Below are 17,799 nucleotides of genomic sequence, written 5' to 3'. Positions count from 1 at the left end.
CCCTGAGGAGTAGTACTAAAAGTAAGAAGCAGATGTCTGCAACCGAAGCCACACATGGTCATATTATGATAAATTCCCACAAGTTTAACAGAGCTGAGGAGTTAATTAAATAAACACCTACTGCTTCTTCATTTGGGTAATGTAGGGTACAAGTCTACCACCCATGGTTTACAAGGCCTACGTTTACACACTGTGAGCCCAGACAGACTGCAAATGGCAGCTTCCCCACCAGTAACTATCCCCGGAACACATCCCTAGGGCTTTGACATGCAGCATCGTCATCCCTGGGCTCGACCCCCCGACCCCATTTTGCAAAATGCTCCAACAAAACATTTCATTAAGGAAGACAAGCGCTGGTAGCAGTCATAAATCTGTCCAGAGGCCAGACCTCCTCAAACACACACAGCCAGTCTTTGAAAAGTAATAAAGATGGATAACTTTCAACAAAATCTACTGATCGTCTCCAAAAAGGATTTTGTCTTGCCAGAGGGAAGACAGGCGCTGAGTTAACTGACTCACACGCACACACACACACACACACACACACACACACACACACACACACACACACACACACACACACACACACACACACACACACACACACACACACCAATGATGTAATTCCTCCCAAGTTTCTTCCAAGTAACTTGACTCTCTTTAATCACACATTTTATATCAGATTGCGCTAATCAACTTTTCACATTCACCATTAAGATGCAGGGTGAACTATCTGACCCGTGATCAGTAAATACCCTTTACATGAGTTGCTTAGTCTTACATCACCGACCAAGACGTTTCCAAAATCCAAACTGGGTCTGCGCTCTTCCAGAATTGTACCACTTGAATCATTCATAATCCCCTCATGCATAATACACGGTGGATTTTCTCGCCTCCGCAAAGCAAGGGGAAGGGTACACTCAAGCAGAAAGCTGCTGATGTGATGTGATAAGGTGATGAAAGGAGGCCTTGTCTTCTGTTTTACCCCTTCCCTCCAAACACCCTCCCAAGCCATTCAGCAGCCCTCCCTATCTTCTCAGCTATATCTTCTCAGCTATCAGCCCTGCTTTGGTCGGTAACCAACATGATCAGATACCGCACCCAAAAAATATCTCTTTGTGTGTTTGTCGATCATCATCCAGTTATCTAAGTGATGTGGGTCTGAGTGCAAAACTTTGACAAGTATGAGCATCAGCTGACGATGGGGGCGAAGAGGTGCGAGACATTGTTCTAAGCATCACACTGAGACTCGCGCGCGTTAGCATGCACGTACATATGTGCGTTGACACTGTAAAGCACACGCTGACCCGGAGACGGAGGTGTGTTTGTATCATGGCAGATGGAGAGACCATCTGTGTTAGCTCACAGGCTGCAGCCACATAGCACCTCCTCGTCCTGTTGTATGGGCCATGTACACACAAGCACATGACTGCGTTTTAGGGCAATGCACCATGTGGCTGAAGAAGCCTTGCGTTTAGAGAAGCAAAGACCAACTTCACCATCAGAAGATAAATAAGTAAATTAAAAAAGGAAATAATGATGGCCCACATGAATGTGTGAAAGTGTGTCTCCACATGCCTCTGTGTTGTTGTTGTTGTTGTTGTTGTTGTTGTAGTGACGCTAAACGACTCCTACCCAGATAAAAAGGTCAACGTTTGTTTCAACCGTTACTGCAGCGGTGTCAGTTTGTCTGACCTCCAGGGGTTAGAGAGTCCGGCCCCAAGCTGACCCAGCTGAGTCTTTAGTCCCGGAGCCAAAGCGGCTGCCCCATGTCAACACAAACAGGGAAAGCCACCTCCTACCATGGTTGGTTGGGCTATTGAGTATAATATATGACCCCAGAATACAAATTTAAGCACACCTAAACTCCCCCAAGAGACCGAGATGGGAAAAATAGTCAGTGTGTGCAAAAACGATAAACTGCCCATAGGGAGGTGAGGGAAACAGATCCAGTCAGTGGAAGAAACAACTGGAGTGAAAGTCACTTTAACGCCTAATACTGGAGTAATCTTAGCCCACACTGAATGTTTTATGAAGACATTTTTACGTCTTGATGTGAAACGCTTCCATTCGCCCTCCATTAGAAACTAAAGAGGGAGAAACAGAAAAGGATTTACTGAGGCGTCGCTGATGTGTAGTTCTTTTTCCGGCAAGCAGCGCTGAGTGCCTGTCGTGTGGTGTCCTTCTCCCCAGAGACGAGCTCTGAATCTAGGGGACACTGAAAGCTCATGCTGGGTACATTCTGGTGCTTTCAGTGCTCAGGATTCACATGTTTTCCTCTTTCATTCCCCTCAGACTTTGACTGTAGCGACCCTTTGGGGATGGAATCAGGAGAGATCACATCGGACCAAATCATGGCCTCGTCGCAGTACAACCCCAGCTGGTCCCCAGAGCGCTCCAGACTCAACTACTATGAAAATGCATGGACTCCGGCAGAGGACTCGAACAAAGAGTGGATACAGGTACAATATTATTTCTCATGCCACAGAGATTTGTATTTGGGACACTTGATTCAAATCACAGAAAATGACATTGGGTTCCAGAGGAGAGGTAGGAAAAATCTAAAGCCATAAAACAATTTGCCAACTGCCCACAGTTTTTTGGAGGTGAGTCACAGTCTGAGGATATATTGAGTATTGGAAAAGACTACTGCCTGCTTGAACACAGAATGAGTTTTCGCTGTTTGTCCTTCGGTCTCTGAAGGTGCAGTGTCTCCATAACACTTCTGCCAGACCCGCCAATTTCAATGATGAATGTCAGCCGTCCTTATGGACCTCCGGGTGGTTGAGTCCACGCCTCACAAAAATTGCCTGTGTCCACTCTCTCTGTCACTGTCTACCTATCTGTATGTGTCTTTTCTCTGCCTTTGTCTTCCTGTCCTACCTGATAACTTCCCCTTTCCTTGATAACAGTGGCCGCCTCAGGGGATGCTGGGATTTAGTCCAGGCATCCTGCCCAGCCTCTCACACACACACACACACACACACACACACACACACACACACACACACACACACAAAAACAGATTCTGTCATATTTTTCTGTCTGTCGGCTTATCTGTACGAAGCGATCATCACCCACCGGGGGAACTTTATGTGGAAAGATTAAGGATTTAGTTCTTCCATCCCCAGATGGGGATAAGTCACATATCCCAAGTCCACTCACAGAAGAAACCCCCCAGTGACAGAACAGCACTACCTTGCTGCAGTCGGAGCATGTTTGATTTATTAACCGAAAGCCTCCAGGCCTTGTAAATGCCCAGACTGTTTTTTTTTCAACGGTCTTTGCTTCACAGCTGAAAAGTTTGGCCCCCACATATTCCTCAAGGGATGAATAATAGAGCTGACCCAAAGCCAAATATTTGCTCGGGGAGGGCCATAAGCAAGCTTTTCCTTTATTATTGCAATGAAAATATTGTCCTGAAGGCCCCTGTTGCTCCTTTACACTAATTGAATCACTGTTTGAGCATGTATGTGTGTGGGCTTGAGAGCATTTTCTCATGAGTTGGTGTGTGTGTCCGTGTGTGCGTTCTTGGCTCTGTGGTGAAGGACGAGGGTTTGGCCGGGTCCATATTGTCCTGCAGAGGAACCCAGCATGCATCTGAGTGGATCAGGAAGAAACATAGCCTGCCTAACCACTTCCTCTAGCGGTTGGACAGTCTGTTGTATTAAAGTATTTTTCTCTCTGAAAGGAAAGCCATTGTTCACAGTCAGATATGTGTAGTATGGTAACAGCACTGAAGGCTCCTCCATTTCCCTTTTTGTCAGCAGAAATGACAAGTGATCACAATGATTTGTTGCCACTTTAGAACCCCCCGACCACCCGCTATAATATTGATCATATTGAGGATTTGATTTGGCTGTAAAATCTGGATGTGCTCTAATGGGCATGCTGATTTCCCAATACTAATCAGATCAAAACACTGAATGGGGCTCCTCTTATTTCTAATTTCAAAAGCAGCCAATTCTGTGGTTGCCGCATAATTTATGTTTTGCGAATGAGTGCGATGCACTTGTCCCGAGCGCTCTGAACTGAAGCCCAATTATCATAAGTGGTATTAAAAGAGTAAAATTCTTCATTCCTCTTTCATTAAGCCTGTCCGTGGTGCTACAACAAGCTCCGGCCCCCTCGCGGCACGTACAAATCATATCAGTGCGTCGTCAGATGCATAGTAATCAATTCATTATTTATTTCATTATCATTCCCCGACTGCAGTTTGAGGTAGACCGTTTTTTATTATTCATGAAAGGCTGCCTTTTCTTTCCTGGGCATTTTCCCTCACTCTGCTTTCCTTCTTTTTTTGCTGAACATAATCCAGATTTGTCATCCATTTTAATGCTGCCTTATTCTAATGCACGGAGTAGAGGAGGGCAAGATGCTAGAGACTGTGTGCTCTTCTCTGGGTAATTAGATTGGTGTGGTGTGGTTCAGCATTGAGTGCTGGGTTAGCCAGGCCATTAATCAGCTCCTTTGGTGTACGCAGAGATGGACAGATGTCCTTTGAGGGGGGGTTGCAGCTTGAGGAGGGAGTAAAGAAAGGCAATATTCCTTCAAAACGGACCTTCCTTTCATTTGCTCCTTTCAGACCTGTTCCTTTTCACTCCTTTCTTCCTCATTTGCCTTGAAAGAATTCAGGTCCATAGATCTATATCGAGGAAGAAGGAGATTTTCTGCATAGTATCTGCCTGTGTGAGTCATGACATGACTTTGAAGCTTAAGAGGATGAACGACGGGGGTCTCTGCAGCAGGTAGCAGCAAAATATAAATGACACTACAACCCCAGAATATCCAGCTTATAGACTGATCCTCACTTTATGAACTCAGACTGGCTCCGCAAGGAAAACCTGAATGCCCCATAACATAACACATTTGTCTTTGAGCTGAAGGAAAATGTATTGGTCGCGTCATGGCCTGAAAACTGACAGTTCGTTGTGAACCGTGACAGGGGAAATTGCAAAAAGCTGACCGAGAGTGGAATGGCTTTGTCAAATATCTTGACCGAGTCACCCCAGCATCTGAAAGATGCAATAAAACCCAAGACTATGTCCGTCAGGCAGCAGGCATTGATCGCACATACACACAACATGAATAATTTAAACTGTCTTGGAGAGAAACCAACCATCAATACCTGAAAGCCTCTTTATTGAGAACCTCATAATGGCAATATACTGTACAGTACGTTATCCCATATGCTAGCTTGAGTTGATTTTGCTCTCCATATCTATAATTTAGCTGCAAAGCCTCCTGCCATTATCTTTAATCTTCTTGCCAGGATGCATTATCCCTTAATTACCTCTTTGTTATTTATGTATGTATCAGACTGACTATGATGGATTCTATTGTTGAACTATAAGAAGAGATGTTCCCTTTACTTGTGTCATTTGAGGAATGCTTTCATGTTGCTTGTCTGATAGATTACAGCACTAACATGAGAAAACATGTCGGTGTTTGTTTGCACAATATGGTCCTTTATCTTCTGTATATGGTAAATAGAAACATATGTATTTACATTGGACTAATATGTATTTACATTGGACTAAAAAACATTTAGGGGGGACCGTGTAATTCCATAAGGCAAACAACGGTGAAACAAGGGCCACTTAGCAAAGATAACAGGTTGAGTTCCACTGCCTGACCAACCACTAATCACACACTTCCTCCATGAAAACACGGCCTCGGCCACAGTGGCGTTTTTCTTTTCCACTGCCTCGAGTGCAACGTCAGACTCTAAACCGGCGCCATATCCTGCTTTTCTATTCATCCGAATGTGCTTCCAATTACCCCAGGTCAATGAGTTGCAGAAATGCCCCCTTCGTTGAGATTGTCTCTCTCTTCACTTCTGTCCCCGTTCCAGGGCTTACTGCCGCGCCGAGTGATGAGTAATTAGAATATGGACTTGTAATTAACAGCAGCTTCTCAGTTGAGGAAGTCTAGCAAGAGCTGAGTAGCGTAGGCTGGCATGTGGCTGCCGGTGAGATCATCACCACGTCGTACAAATGGAAACAATGGACGCCGTCTGTGCCTCCATGCTCCCATGCCTCGCTCTCAATTGGAAAATCAATGAGAGGATAGAGACACACACTCGAGTGAAGCAGCCCAAAAGTAGGACTAGAAATCGAAGCATGAGCGATGACATGATGTAATGAAACAAAACTGCTGCATTTGTACCCTGAGAAGAGTTTAGCCGTAATCAGTGTCATTTTCAGTGTCTGCACTATAGACAATAAAGCCTTAGAGCTATGGAGTCATCACTGAACGGTCATATGCAGCTGTGTATCCTGGCCGGGGAAGGATCATCATGCGGCTTCCAGACATGACATACCTTTAGGTCGCCCTCCTTTCCTTCCTTATCACTGTTTCTTAGTTTCGTAACGGTGACTCAGAGCACTGTCATGTGTGTTGTTGCAAGGGTGGGAAATGACCCTGGAGTGAGTCTTAAAAATGATTCAGAGGAAAGGAAACCATGAAAACCACCCTGTTAAAGACTCCCTTCTAAAAGCTGTTTAATCACCCTCATCGTACAACAGCCTATACACGAGCGCACTTCACACACAACAATCCTTTTATTTCACAACAGTTTAACGCCCTACACATCCCTCTTTGTCTGGAACACAGATGATCGGCGCATGGGAACACATGCATAATTGAATGCCACGAAAGAGGTGTCGGGGGCTAAAAATAAACTGTGATCATGTCAGGTGAATATTGTGATAAATGGGAGGTCGTGAGTGGAGCTCATAGGTCCTGCAGCATTTGAGTAATACCATTTTCACAAAAGGAGAATTAATTACACTTCCAGGTAATAGAGCTATTTTAGGACTGCAGGTAAAACAAGTGAAATGATTGCTGGTGGTTAGTTTAGAATACTGCATCTGGGTGTTAGAACATATTTCCTTATCCTCATACCAAACTAAAAACAATATAATCAGGCTTTGTACAACCTATAAACACAGGTGACTCGAGGCTCTGCTTGTACTTGATGATTCCAGGCCATCTTTCTTCTAACTATAAGATCCTTTGAGATCCATAAAGAATGTCCAGATGTTTTTTCAGGCCGCTGTCTATGTCTGCTCTTTAACTTTAGGAGCTCTCCCTTCTTCCTCACTCTCTGCATTTCTCTTGTTGTTGTTTTAGGAGTGGGAAAACGAATAAACTCATTCCCTAGAGGCCTCGGTTATTCAGTCAGCAGCCCACACACACACAGATGGGAAGCTAGCCCCCCCCCCCCTCCCCTGTGTTGGGGGAAGCAGAAAAATGGATTTAAAAGAAAGTATTTGGTAAACTTCACCCAGAGTACGGATTGCTGCATACAACTTCTTGGCAACTCAATTATAAGCCAATCAAGCAGTGAGAGATAAAGCTTTTGAGCCTTTGCTGTTACTTCCCCAACCCTATAAACCACATGTCTCCACACTGCACCCACACAACAATGACTAGGCTTTAGCCTCAAATAAATGTCATGTGGACTCGCTGGCTGCAGATCTGAGTCATGCCGCAGAGACACAATACACAGTAACGGATAGGCCTAATGATCACGCCCACGGCTGCCACAACTGTTGGGAGATAATTGTAAAATGATCTCTTCCAACTTGTACAAACATGTAAACACGTAACTGTCTCTCTGGCGTTGAGTCATTCCCACACTTATACACATAAATACGCTTCAATTATGTGGATTTCAGTATGTGGATCTAATTGTATGACTTTAAACGGCTGATGTTACAAGACCGTGCACGACTAATTCTTTTTCTGCCTCTCTGGTTTCATTAGTGTCTGAAACCACTGGAGCTGTGTACGATGAGTGTTGTGAGGTTTGAGTCATCGCTTTGCCTCACAACAGGAAGGTAGAGAACACCCAAAACATACACAGGAGTCAAACATATTTTGGACTATTCTGGAGCAGCAGAAACCTCTTTGAGACAAGGACACATAGAATCCCTGCCCACATATCAGCCTGTCGTCGCTTTATGGAAAGAGTCTGAGAAGTCTGGGTGATTTCTTACCCTGCCTGGCATGTTTATGGCTCAGAATGTGTGTGCGTGTGTGTGGCCCTCCAGATATAAGTGCACCAGCATGCCCAGAATGCATGGTGTCATCTGTCTATAAGGTGGGCTTCAGTCCAAACACTCACTCTCATAGGAGAAACAATAACATGGAGACACAGGCTTTCTTCTGTTGGATCAGCAAAGTCTCAAAATGCAGCACATCCCCATAGATGCTAGATTAGGAGTCATAATTCACACCTTTCCTCTCAGTGATTACATCACCCATTAAGCATGATTCAGCCTCTCAAGGCTCGATGACAAATAGTTTATCATCCAAGAGTGATATATTTGCCTGAGATCCGCTGTGCACCGCTTGCCATTTCTAAATGTTAGTTATTGGTTTATGCATAGAGGTCAGGTAGGGCTGTCTGTGGCTCTGGGCTAAAAGGAGTCCCACAAGTAATCAGTATCATTAGGTTTGTTTTCAGTGTAGTCTCTGCGGTGTGGGATGGACTTTGCTTTACATCCAGGCTCCTCTCCCTGACACTTGTGTTAGCACATGTTGGCCTCGTTGTTCCGTTGCTAACAAGCAGCCATTAATAAATCACGCTTTGCTCATTACCCGGGCCCTGATATCAGCCCGCTTGCTGTGAAATTGATCTAGTGTGTGCGCTTCTTCACTTGAGACCCCATGCTTCTGTCCTTCACATCATGCAAGGCATCAGTCAGCGGCTTGTATCCTCTCGCAACCTTCTCCTTTCCTCTCTTTAAAGTTCATGTCCCTTTCTGTCACAGTTTATCTGATGCAACTTTGATCTATGCACATTTTCATTATCATTAAATCTGATCGTTGGTGCCAAAAATCTTCAGAAAAGTAGGATTTCTTTTTTTTTGCTTAGGAATCTTTACTGTTCTTGGAACCCTCAAATTATTAAACCACAAAAAGTGTTTAAACTCGTTAAAACTAACCAATTCACTGTATTCAATGTATGCCCTTTTAAATAAGTACATAAACTTACCAAAAAAAAACTTTCCAGCTGGCCCTGAATGTTGATTAAAGTCATACATCACTCCAACCCTCTTCAAACCCATTTTTCAGCACGCTCAGGTTCTGAAATTATTTGAGTTTGAACACCAATGAGTGTTCCCAATTAGCCCCGCCACTCATTTCATTCCCAGAGGCTCTTCTTCTCCATTACTCCTAATGAGATCTTTTTCAGAGCAAAATCCCAAGGCCAAGTCCTCCTATTAGACTTTTTCTTTATGCAAGCCTTTTCAGTAAGCCACATGGCCATTGGTCCAGATTGTAAATGAGTCAGGCTGGCTATTTGAAAACAGATGTTATAGAAACCTGCCTGGGCTAATAAACACCGGCACAGGCCTCGCTGCCATCCGCTATGCTTTCCTCATCCAGAGCTGGCACATATGGCCGCGGAGAGGAATTTAGCTCCTGCGTTATTAAATGAGAACCGTCTGAAGCTGATGGGATTTGATTTTGTCTCTATTTGTGGACCCAAAATAAATCTTGGACTTACTGTATAAGCCCCTTGAGCCAGCAGACAGGAACAAAAGTATTCCGTCTCTGTATGTGACTGTTTTTTTTGTTAGTCTCTAACCATCCAAATCCTACGAGTAGCCAGGAGAGAGCGAGAGAATAGCATGGTGGAACCTCATTTATTACTCCCATCTGTTTATGTATTTTTTACTCATGGAAGTGAATTTGAGGCGCACGAATGACCAGCGCTCTGTGGCATGCAGATGTTCCGTTCCTGCTCTTTAGCGTCAAGTCATTAAGTGTGGTTCATACTGTATATAAGGTTGGCAGACAATGCTAGCTGGCTCTAGACGTATGGTTTTTAGCATGCCAGAGTTCTATGGAGACTTTTCAACGCCGATCGCCCTGGCTTTGGTTTTCTCGTTCATTCTTACACATCCTTGCACATGCACACAGCCAATATCTCCTCAGTAATCTACTCAAGACTCTGTTCACCATTCCATCTCACGCCAACATCAAAGGGTCTCTCTCATCCTGGTCTGGAAAAACCTGCTCCAACGCTGCTTCCTGCCTCGATTCCACGTTTCAAGACGGCGGCTGCACGAACCACCATTACTCCTTATTAACGTCAGCTCGTCCTGTCAGAGACGCTGTTCATGCTTGTTAAAAAATAAGCGTGCTGCTTCAAGACTGAAGAGTTAGCAATCTTTTTTTAAAGCCTTTCAGTTTCACACTACTCTCCTTCTCCTCCGTTATGGATGAAGGGGTTGTACGGTGGGATTAAGTAGACACCACAGAGGTCATAAGGAGAGCATTTGTTATCACTGGTGGCTGAAAAATTCCTTGCGTGCCCGAGAACTAAGGAAAGCTGACCTCCCCTCCAGGCTGCCTGTAAGTCTCAGTAAAGTTAGGAAACGTTAACATCATCAAAACGCTATTCTTAACACAGTAACAGAAGCCAGAGTGACATATAGAGGACCGTGTGTGCATGTTTTCTCTCTTCACTAGCAGTGATGCTCATGGTTGGCAGACAGACACAGGTCTGATGCAAACCAGTGACTCTCTCTGCCCAGCATGAGCATACACACACATTCAAATATATACGTGAATCTACAGAACAGACACAGGCTCACGTGCCTCTCTGACCCAAACGCCTCTGGCTTTCTCCCTGTGAGAGTACAATAGCCGTCCAGTAATGCACAGCCGTTCATGATTACTTTATAAAGCCCTGCATATTTTGAAGGCACAGCGTTTGATATTCAATCTGTATCTCTCTTTCCTCCTGGCCAATTTTGATAATGTGATTGCAGCAGACCTCGCTCTATTCAACATTCACTTTTATCCAATAAGCATTTGTCTCCCATCTCAGGAAATTAAGTCGTCATCCTGTGGCTCTTTCATTAATGTGAATATCATTTCATTGCTGTTTATTGAATTCCAGGTAACAGAGTATGGCCAGAGGTGATTTTAATTGTGGGGTTTTATTTTTAAATATCTAACGTGTCACTACATTATTAATACACACGATGCATTAAAAGCCCTTTTTTATTAAAATGATTTAGGGTCTATATTCCAGCTGAACGTGCTCCAGTTAAAGGGGCCCTATTATGTTTAAAATCACGGACAATGTGTTGGAGCACTAGCCAATAGAAGCGCACATGTAACATAGTGATGTCACTATGTTTTGGAAGTAAACAAAGGAATACAATCGAGGCGTTTCAGCCTGGGGGGTAATGTGTGGGAGAAAAGCATAATAGGCCCCCATTTAACATTCTCCTAAACACTTAAAGAGAAAATGTTGTCTTGTCTTCCCCTTTGGAAAATGTTCAGCAGTGTTTCTTACGTGTCCTTCTTTCTTCACCCTCCACAGGTGGACCTTGGGTTCTTGCGGTTCGTCTCGGCCATAGGTACACAGGGCGCCGTTTCCCAGGAGACGCACAAAATTTACTTTGTCAAATCCTACAAAGTGGACGTCAGCTCCAATGGAGAGGACTGGATCACTTTGAAGGAAGGCTCCAAACAAAAGGTAAGATACTTTATTACCGTTTATCATCAAGTAATGAATAAAGAAAGTGAAATGATGGGGAAAAGTAAAGCTCGTAAAAACTTTTCTAAATACGGTCGCAACCCCTAGCTCTACATGACAGCGGACTAGTTATAACGATTATTTATGCTTCTGCCACCATCATAAAGCCACCGCTTCACATTGATGCCACTTGAAATATCCTATCTTGGTTAAGTAGCCTGCTGTCTTGAATTGTGGTGCTCTATTTTGAGTTGCCTTTAGGCTCATCAAAAGGGGGAATACCCAGCTATATGTACTTGAGTCTCTGTCTCCCAACATGCAATTATACACTTTCCACTGTTTGGTAATATATCCACCACCGTCTACGTAAGTGGATAGTATTTCCAGCACTGACTAATGCAGAACTGCAGTAGCCATAGGGAGGATTATGTAAGGAATGTAGCCTCTGTTTCATGTCAGGCACCCGTCAACTTGTCGTTAAAGAAGCAGGGATGACAAAAGACTTGACAAACAAGAGTTAAATGGATAGAGGGAAAGAGGAGAGGCTGTCATGTTTGAGCAGCTGGTTGAGAGGGAAAAGAAGAGGGAACGAGGGAGGGATGGCATGCCTGACCGGAGAGCCACAGGCTGTAACCATCGATTGCTGATCGGAACAGGTTTTCTCCATCTGGAGGCAAACAACCCTCCGTTGTGGGTGTACGAAGGGTCATGGAGACATGTGTGTGATGTGTAAATACTACAAGGAATTTTGGATTGAAAGACAGCGAAGCCGCAAGTGGAACAATAAAAGTTCTCAACAGCGACAGAACATCCAAACAAGCGTGTTTGTGTCTCTCAGTACACATGGCCCCGGGCTTGATTATTTTATGGTCTCTCCAGAGTACACAGTCCCTTCTGTAAAGTGGTGGCTTAAAGGTGCCGTGGTAAGCCAGGCCTGTGTTTTTCCGGACTCTAAAGTGCTTTTGTGCGGAGGGGTACTATTTGCTACATGCTGAGCCTGCAGTTTGGCATCCCAGCGCCGGAGAAAGCCACTTTATACAGTTAGCGAGTGCAGAGGAGAGTCATCGTGACATTTAGGAGAGTGGATGACTTTGTTGCAGTCCCTTAGTGACAGGTATCGCTCAGGGACTGAGTTGCAGACATGTAGGAAGGCTGTATGGACTAATGGATCAGCCATGGTGCTGTTTTAGTCCATCCTAGATTAGCGGAACTGCTTCCTGTCCATCCTGCTCCTCTCAGCTGGACTCCCCTTTGCCCCATAGCTACTCCGTTGAGGGAGGTCAGGAGGTCATATGGTCAGTGGTGTGATTCAATTACGCAGAATGCACTGTGACAGACTTCGGGGAGTTGTTTTGCTGGGTGGCCGGCCTCTTCGTATGGTGCTAGTAAACTGTCATCAGACCCCAGGGGAGAACAGTGGCATCTCTGACCTTTAAACAAGACACTGCAGTAAAACATCCACCAAATGTGGAACTGAAGGACAGAAAAAGGGCATCTTGAGCCAATCTGGTCTTGTCAGTGTTATACACACAGCCTCAGGTTTCACAGGCACATGCCACAACCTGTTTTTGCTACATATGGCGCAGGAGATCAATTTCAGGGGTGATGGGTGAATCAGTTTCGTCTGTCTTACATGTGTGTCACGTATGTATAAACACAGCATAGCAAAATTGTAAAGATTGTCAATTTAAATATTCTAACTACATTTATATTTGACAAAACTTGCAGCATTTAATCAAAAAAGCAATATCTTTCTGCCTTCATTCTCCGTTTCTTTATTCATTGCAGCCAAGGTCTCAGATGAACTTCCACCCAGCATCTCAACTCAACATGTCAATAATTTTCTCTCCTTCCGCCTTTATCACAGGTTTTCCAAGGCAACACCAACCCAACAGACGTTACCAAGACAATGCTGCCCAAACCCACGCTGACGCGCTTCCTGCGGGTCCGTCCCGTTACCTGGGAAACAGGCATCGCACTGCGCTTCGAGGTGTATGGGTGTAAGATATCAGGTTGGTGAAACTGAGATCGCTGCTGATCTGCATACACACATTCACAAATACACACACAACCACAAACATGGAAACATACTCCCTTAAATGCATACTGGCTCTTCGAAAAATAAAAACTAGCAATATCCTTTTGTTCAGTTTTAGTATCAACAAGACAACAAAATGTCAAAGTATGTCATTAATAGTGCGTTGTTTGGTTCACAATGGTCCTATTGATTTAAAATGACAAGAAATTGCTTTCTTATGCATGAAAATTAGATTAATGTACGTTTTTATGTGTTTTACCAGACTTCGACACAGCAATGCATTATACTGCTTATAATCTAATTACAATGAACAGATTCAAAAGCCATAATCAGATGAGTCCACTGACTCGATTTTGTACCTCTCCACATTCCCCGGTGTGAGTTTCACTCCCTTGTCTGGCCCCAGTTGCACAAACACCTTACTTTTGCCAGGTGTTGGATGCAGCTCTATTTCTGCGAGAGTCCTGCTCTAAGGCTAAAGCTAGCTGTTGCATAATAGACGAGTGGCACACAAAGGAGGATTACCTATTTATGTTACCCCTTGTTTAGATGTACCTCATTTATAATGAATGGAGCCAACAGCTGCCAGGCAGAGAGAGCCGGAGCAGGGTGGGATGCAAACGGTCCCTTCCCTCCTGCTGGGCCCCTCTCAGCCTCCTCTTTAGCCACAGCCAGTCTTTTGCTTACAGAGCTTTGATTTTGTTAAAGCTTCTCTTGTCTTTGCTCATTGATGATATTTTAATGAGTGGCGTATGTGTGTGGCTGACTTTCATATGATTTCAGCACATCTATGTGCATCTCTATGGGTTTATGAGCATGTGTATTGAATATTAATTAGTGCTGTGTGTTTTGTATAGAATAGGGAGTATATCTTACAAGGACAAAAAAACAACAACATGTTATTAGTGTTGTTAGTTCAGCATTAATCCTTGGATTACAGTTTGGGTCCGGATTAATTGTAGCCTGCCGAACCTGCTTTTATGAACGTTTTTTATGTTTGTATGGAGTTATGCATTACATATGTGAGGCGTTTCATGTGACAGCCGAGGGCATTGTGGGTACAGCAGGGTTACGGCTGGGGCGTGTGTCTCGGGCGCTCAACCAAACCGCTGTACAGCGTAAACACATCACAGGACCGTAGTCACCACAGGGCCTCCGTAAGGACGTAAGCACCCCTGGGTGCTATGAAGTCACTGCCAGCTCCACTGCACGCAGGCAGCGCTGAAGGAGAGAGAAACTGCATAAACTCGGTGACTCACTCTGTTCTACCTTAAGTTATGATACTTAGTGAAAACTTTTGTTGAAAGATTTTTTACTTTTTGAGTACACCTCCACCTTTCCTGAAAAATATATGCAGTGCACCAAAATGTGAGATATATGGAGCTATACGAAAGTATGCATTTTTTCCAAGTGCCCAACCACAACTTTAGATATCATGACCATAATTCAGACATCTGATTAGAGGAGGAGTTGCGCCCAGAATGTTGCAAGATGTTTTCCACTAAATCATCATGGTCGCGTGCCTCTGCCGATAAAAACATCTACTCCTTAATAAAAAGATCCACCGCCCTGTTGTTTGTAAATATGCCCTGGTGTATAAATATCTCTGATGAACCACTGATGCTCCACCCAAACCCTAAATGTTGGCCACACCGCCGTGTATCGCCATCTACACACTTACAGTCCACGCACACATGTTTGTTCCTCAGGGTGTGTCATTGCGTGCCTGCCATCTCTGAGGCTTCTGGGATCGCAGCTGAAGTCGATTAGGATCTCCAGATGACCCGGGGACTTCACCCAAGTGTCTAAACTCAGATCAGACACACAATCACACACATTTACCTTATTCTCATATCCTCCCACTTCAAAGGCAATCCGCTTTCTGCTCAACCAGAGGCTATGACCAGTTTCAAATAGATGTTGGCCAAAGATTAAAGAAAGAAGGTATTAAAACCCACAAAAAACGTCCAGAGGCCTCCACATCGCCAGGGGTTTCTTCTTTGAGCTCTAGAATGCAGGACCCGAGATTTGTCTCATGGGTCTGCGTAGGAGCTGTTTTGGATAACCAGCGAGAACAATCTGAATGAAGCCTTGTTCTCCCAAGTTTTCACTCTTTTTTTCCCAGATGCAGCTAGGCTATTGAGTCCTTCAGTGGTACAGTGCACACTGTGTCTCATACAGACCCAAAGGATGTAATAATGGCCGGATTTATCCCTCCGTGGGAGCCAGATAGTAAATATTTTATTGCAGTCAGGTCCCTGACTCAGTGTCTTGGGATAAATTGTAAGGGAGACACAGAAAGGAAGATTAACCACTAAAACAAGTATCAGAACATTAGCAATTACATAAAGTTTGTGAGTTTCATCCAATTCTACTTGGATTCAAAATTCACTTTTACACTCACAAAACCTATAACGTTTTACCGTTTGTTCTAGTACTACTGAATGCAACATTAAGGTATATTAATAGATTGTGTGCCAAAACATTCAACAATTTGCTTTATCAAAATGATCAAATGTCAAAACTTGAAAAGGCACATTTAATTGTTGTTTGTTTTTGATGGGGATGTATGGAGGCTGAAACGCACAAACAAATGGTACATTGCAAATGAATGATGTGTTTATCAGGTTTCTTAATTATATCTGTCCAAGGTCACATGTAGACATGTTGTTATTTATGAACGTTTCATGACACTGGAAATCTGTGTTGGCAATAAAACATGTGGAAATTGCCAAAACAAAATTCCTGGTTTAAAGATGCAAATGCTTTCCAGCTGTAACAACAGGTTGTTTGCCTGCTCGGCTTTTGATATTGAGGTATGGCATCAAGATAAAAGATGAGAAGGAATACGAAAACAGCTGCCTCCTTTTTTTAAATGAATGGGAAACACATCCAAAGATGCTTAAACCTACAGAGAATAGGCTAGGGTAAGATCAGAGAAGTAGAGAAGAAAAACTTTGAAAATGTGGACAGGAAACAACACTGTGTCAAGAAAAGTCGCACAGATGTTGACAGCTGTGGAGCAGAAGGTAGATGAGTGCAGCAGCAGATAAAACAGAGGGAGAATGTGTTTTTATGTGTTTGTATATGTGAGTCTATAGAGGGAGGAGGGGGTGGATAAGGGAGATGAAAAGAACAAGCACTCCCAGAATGCAGGACGTGGAAGCACCAACCGAGAGGAGGGTTTTAATTGGCTGCCTGGAGACAAGCGCTTCAGGCAGAGGTATTAGTATGCATGAGATCTGCAGACAGAGAAAAGGAGAATAGAGGGAGAGATCACAGCAACATCACAAAGACTTTGGGGAATTGTCCTCTTCACTTGGTGTTTCACTATTTCTGTTGAACCTCAAACTCACCAAAGAAGACTTGTGGAATGGTAAATGATGTCGAAAATAGGCCTTTAGGTATTGCCTATTGGTCAAGTCTTTTGTTGCACATCATCTCTGCCAAGCTCACCTACTTTCGCTTTGCTTTTGTGTTTTAGAGTACCCATGTTCGGGCATGTTGGGCATGGTATCAGGTTTGATCACGGACAGCCAGATCACTGCCTCCTCCCATACGGACCGGAGCTGGGTGCCAGAGAACGCCCGCCTGTTGACCAGCAGGACGGGGTGGACCCTGCTGCCCCAGCCCCAGCCCTTCACCAGCGAATGGCTGCAGGTGGATCTCGGCGATGAGAAGCTGGTGAAAGGGATGATCATCCAGGGAGGGAAGCACCGTGAGAACAAAGTCTTCATGAAGAGGTTCCGCATCGGCCACAGCAACAATGGCTCCGACTGGAGGATGGTGTTGGACAGCAGTGGCAACAAGCCAAAGGTGAGAGTGCTTCTAGGCATATCTTATGACGATCATGTTGTTGCATTTTCAAATCAGAAGCATAGCCCTAACCAAAGAACACTTAATGCTTACTTTGTTTGATACAAGTTATAGTTTGATTTGAAACAGAAACACAACATTGTGACATGATTTAAATACATATCTAAAAACAAAAAAAATCTCAGCCACATCCGCTCATCGATTCAGTCTATTTTCTTCTGAGTGTTGCGCCTGGCAGTTGTTAGTCATACAGAAGTCGTTGCGAGTCAATTTCAGCAGTGCTTTGAATCACATTAGGATAAGCATCTCAAGTCTCTCGGAGCCTTTTCCCAGTTCTCTCTTTCCCTGCTTTGTATTCCGCCCGACACACACCGTTCAACCCTTTCAATGGATAGTGAAACCTCTCCAGAGACGAAGGAGGGGTGAATGGAGCCGGGGA

At 44.1% G+C, this 17,799-nt stretch overlaps 1 protein-coding gene across 1 annotated transcript in view; it reads left to right on the top strand.

Annotated features, from left to right (window-relative positions):
• Positions 1-17,799, top strand: part of LOC104965601 (neuropilin-1a-like) — a 53,432-nt gene that overhangs the window by 27,497 nt on the left and 8,136 nt on the right. The window contains 4 exon segments of the mRNA XM_010794582.1: positions 2,296-2,462; positions 11,351-11,506; positions 13,374-13,518; positions 17,029-17,360. Of these exon segments, the coding sequence (XP_010792884.1) occupies positions 2,296-2,462; positions 11,351-11,506; positions 13,374-13,518; positions 17,029-17,360 (800 nt within the window).

Source organism: Notothenia coriiceps, unplaced genomic scaffold (assembly GCF_000735185.1).
Source record: "Notothenia coriiceps isolate Sejong01 unplaced genomic scaffold, NC01 NC01_scaffold00037246, whole genome shotgun sequence".
Lineage (NCBI taxonomy): Eukaryota > Metazoa > Chordata > Actinopteri > Perciformes > Nototheniidae > Notothenia > Notothenia coriiceps.
The sequence above is the reverse complement of the archived record's forward strand: the minus strand, read 5'-3'. Positions and strand labels throughout refer to the sequence as shown.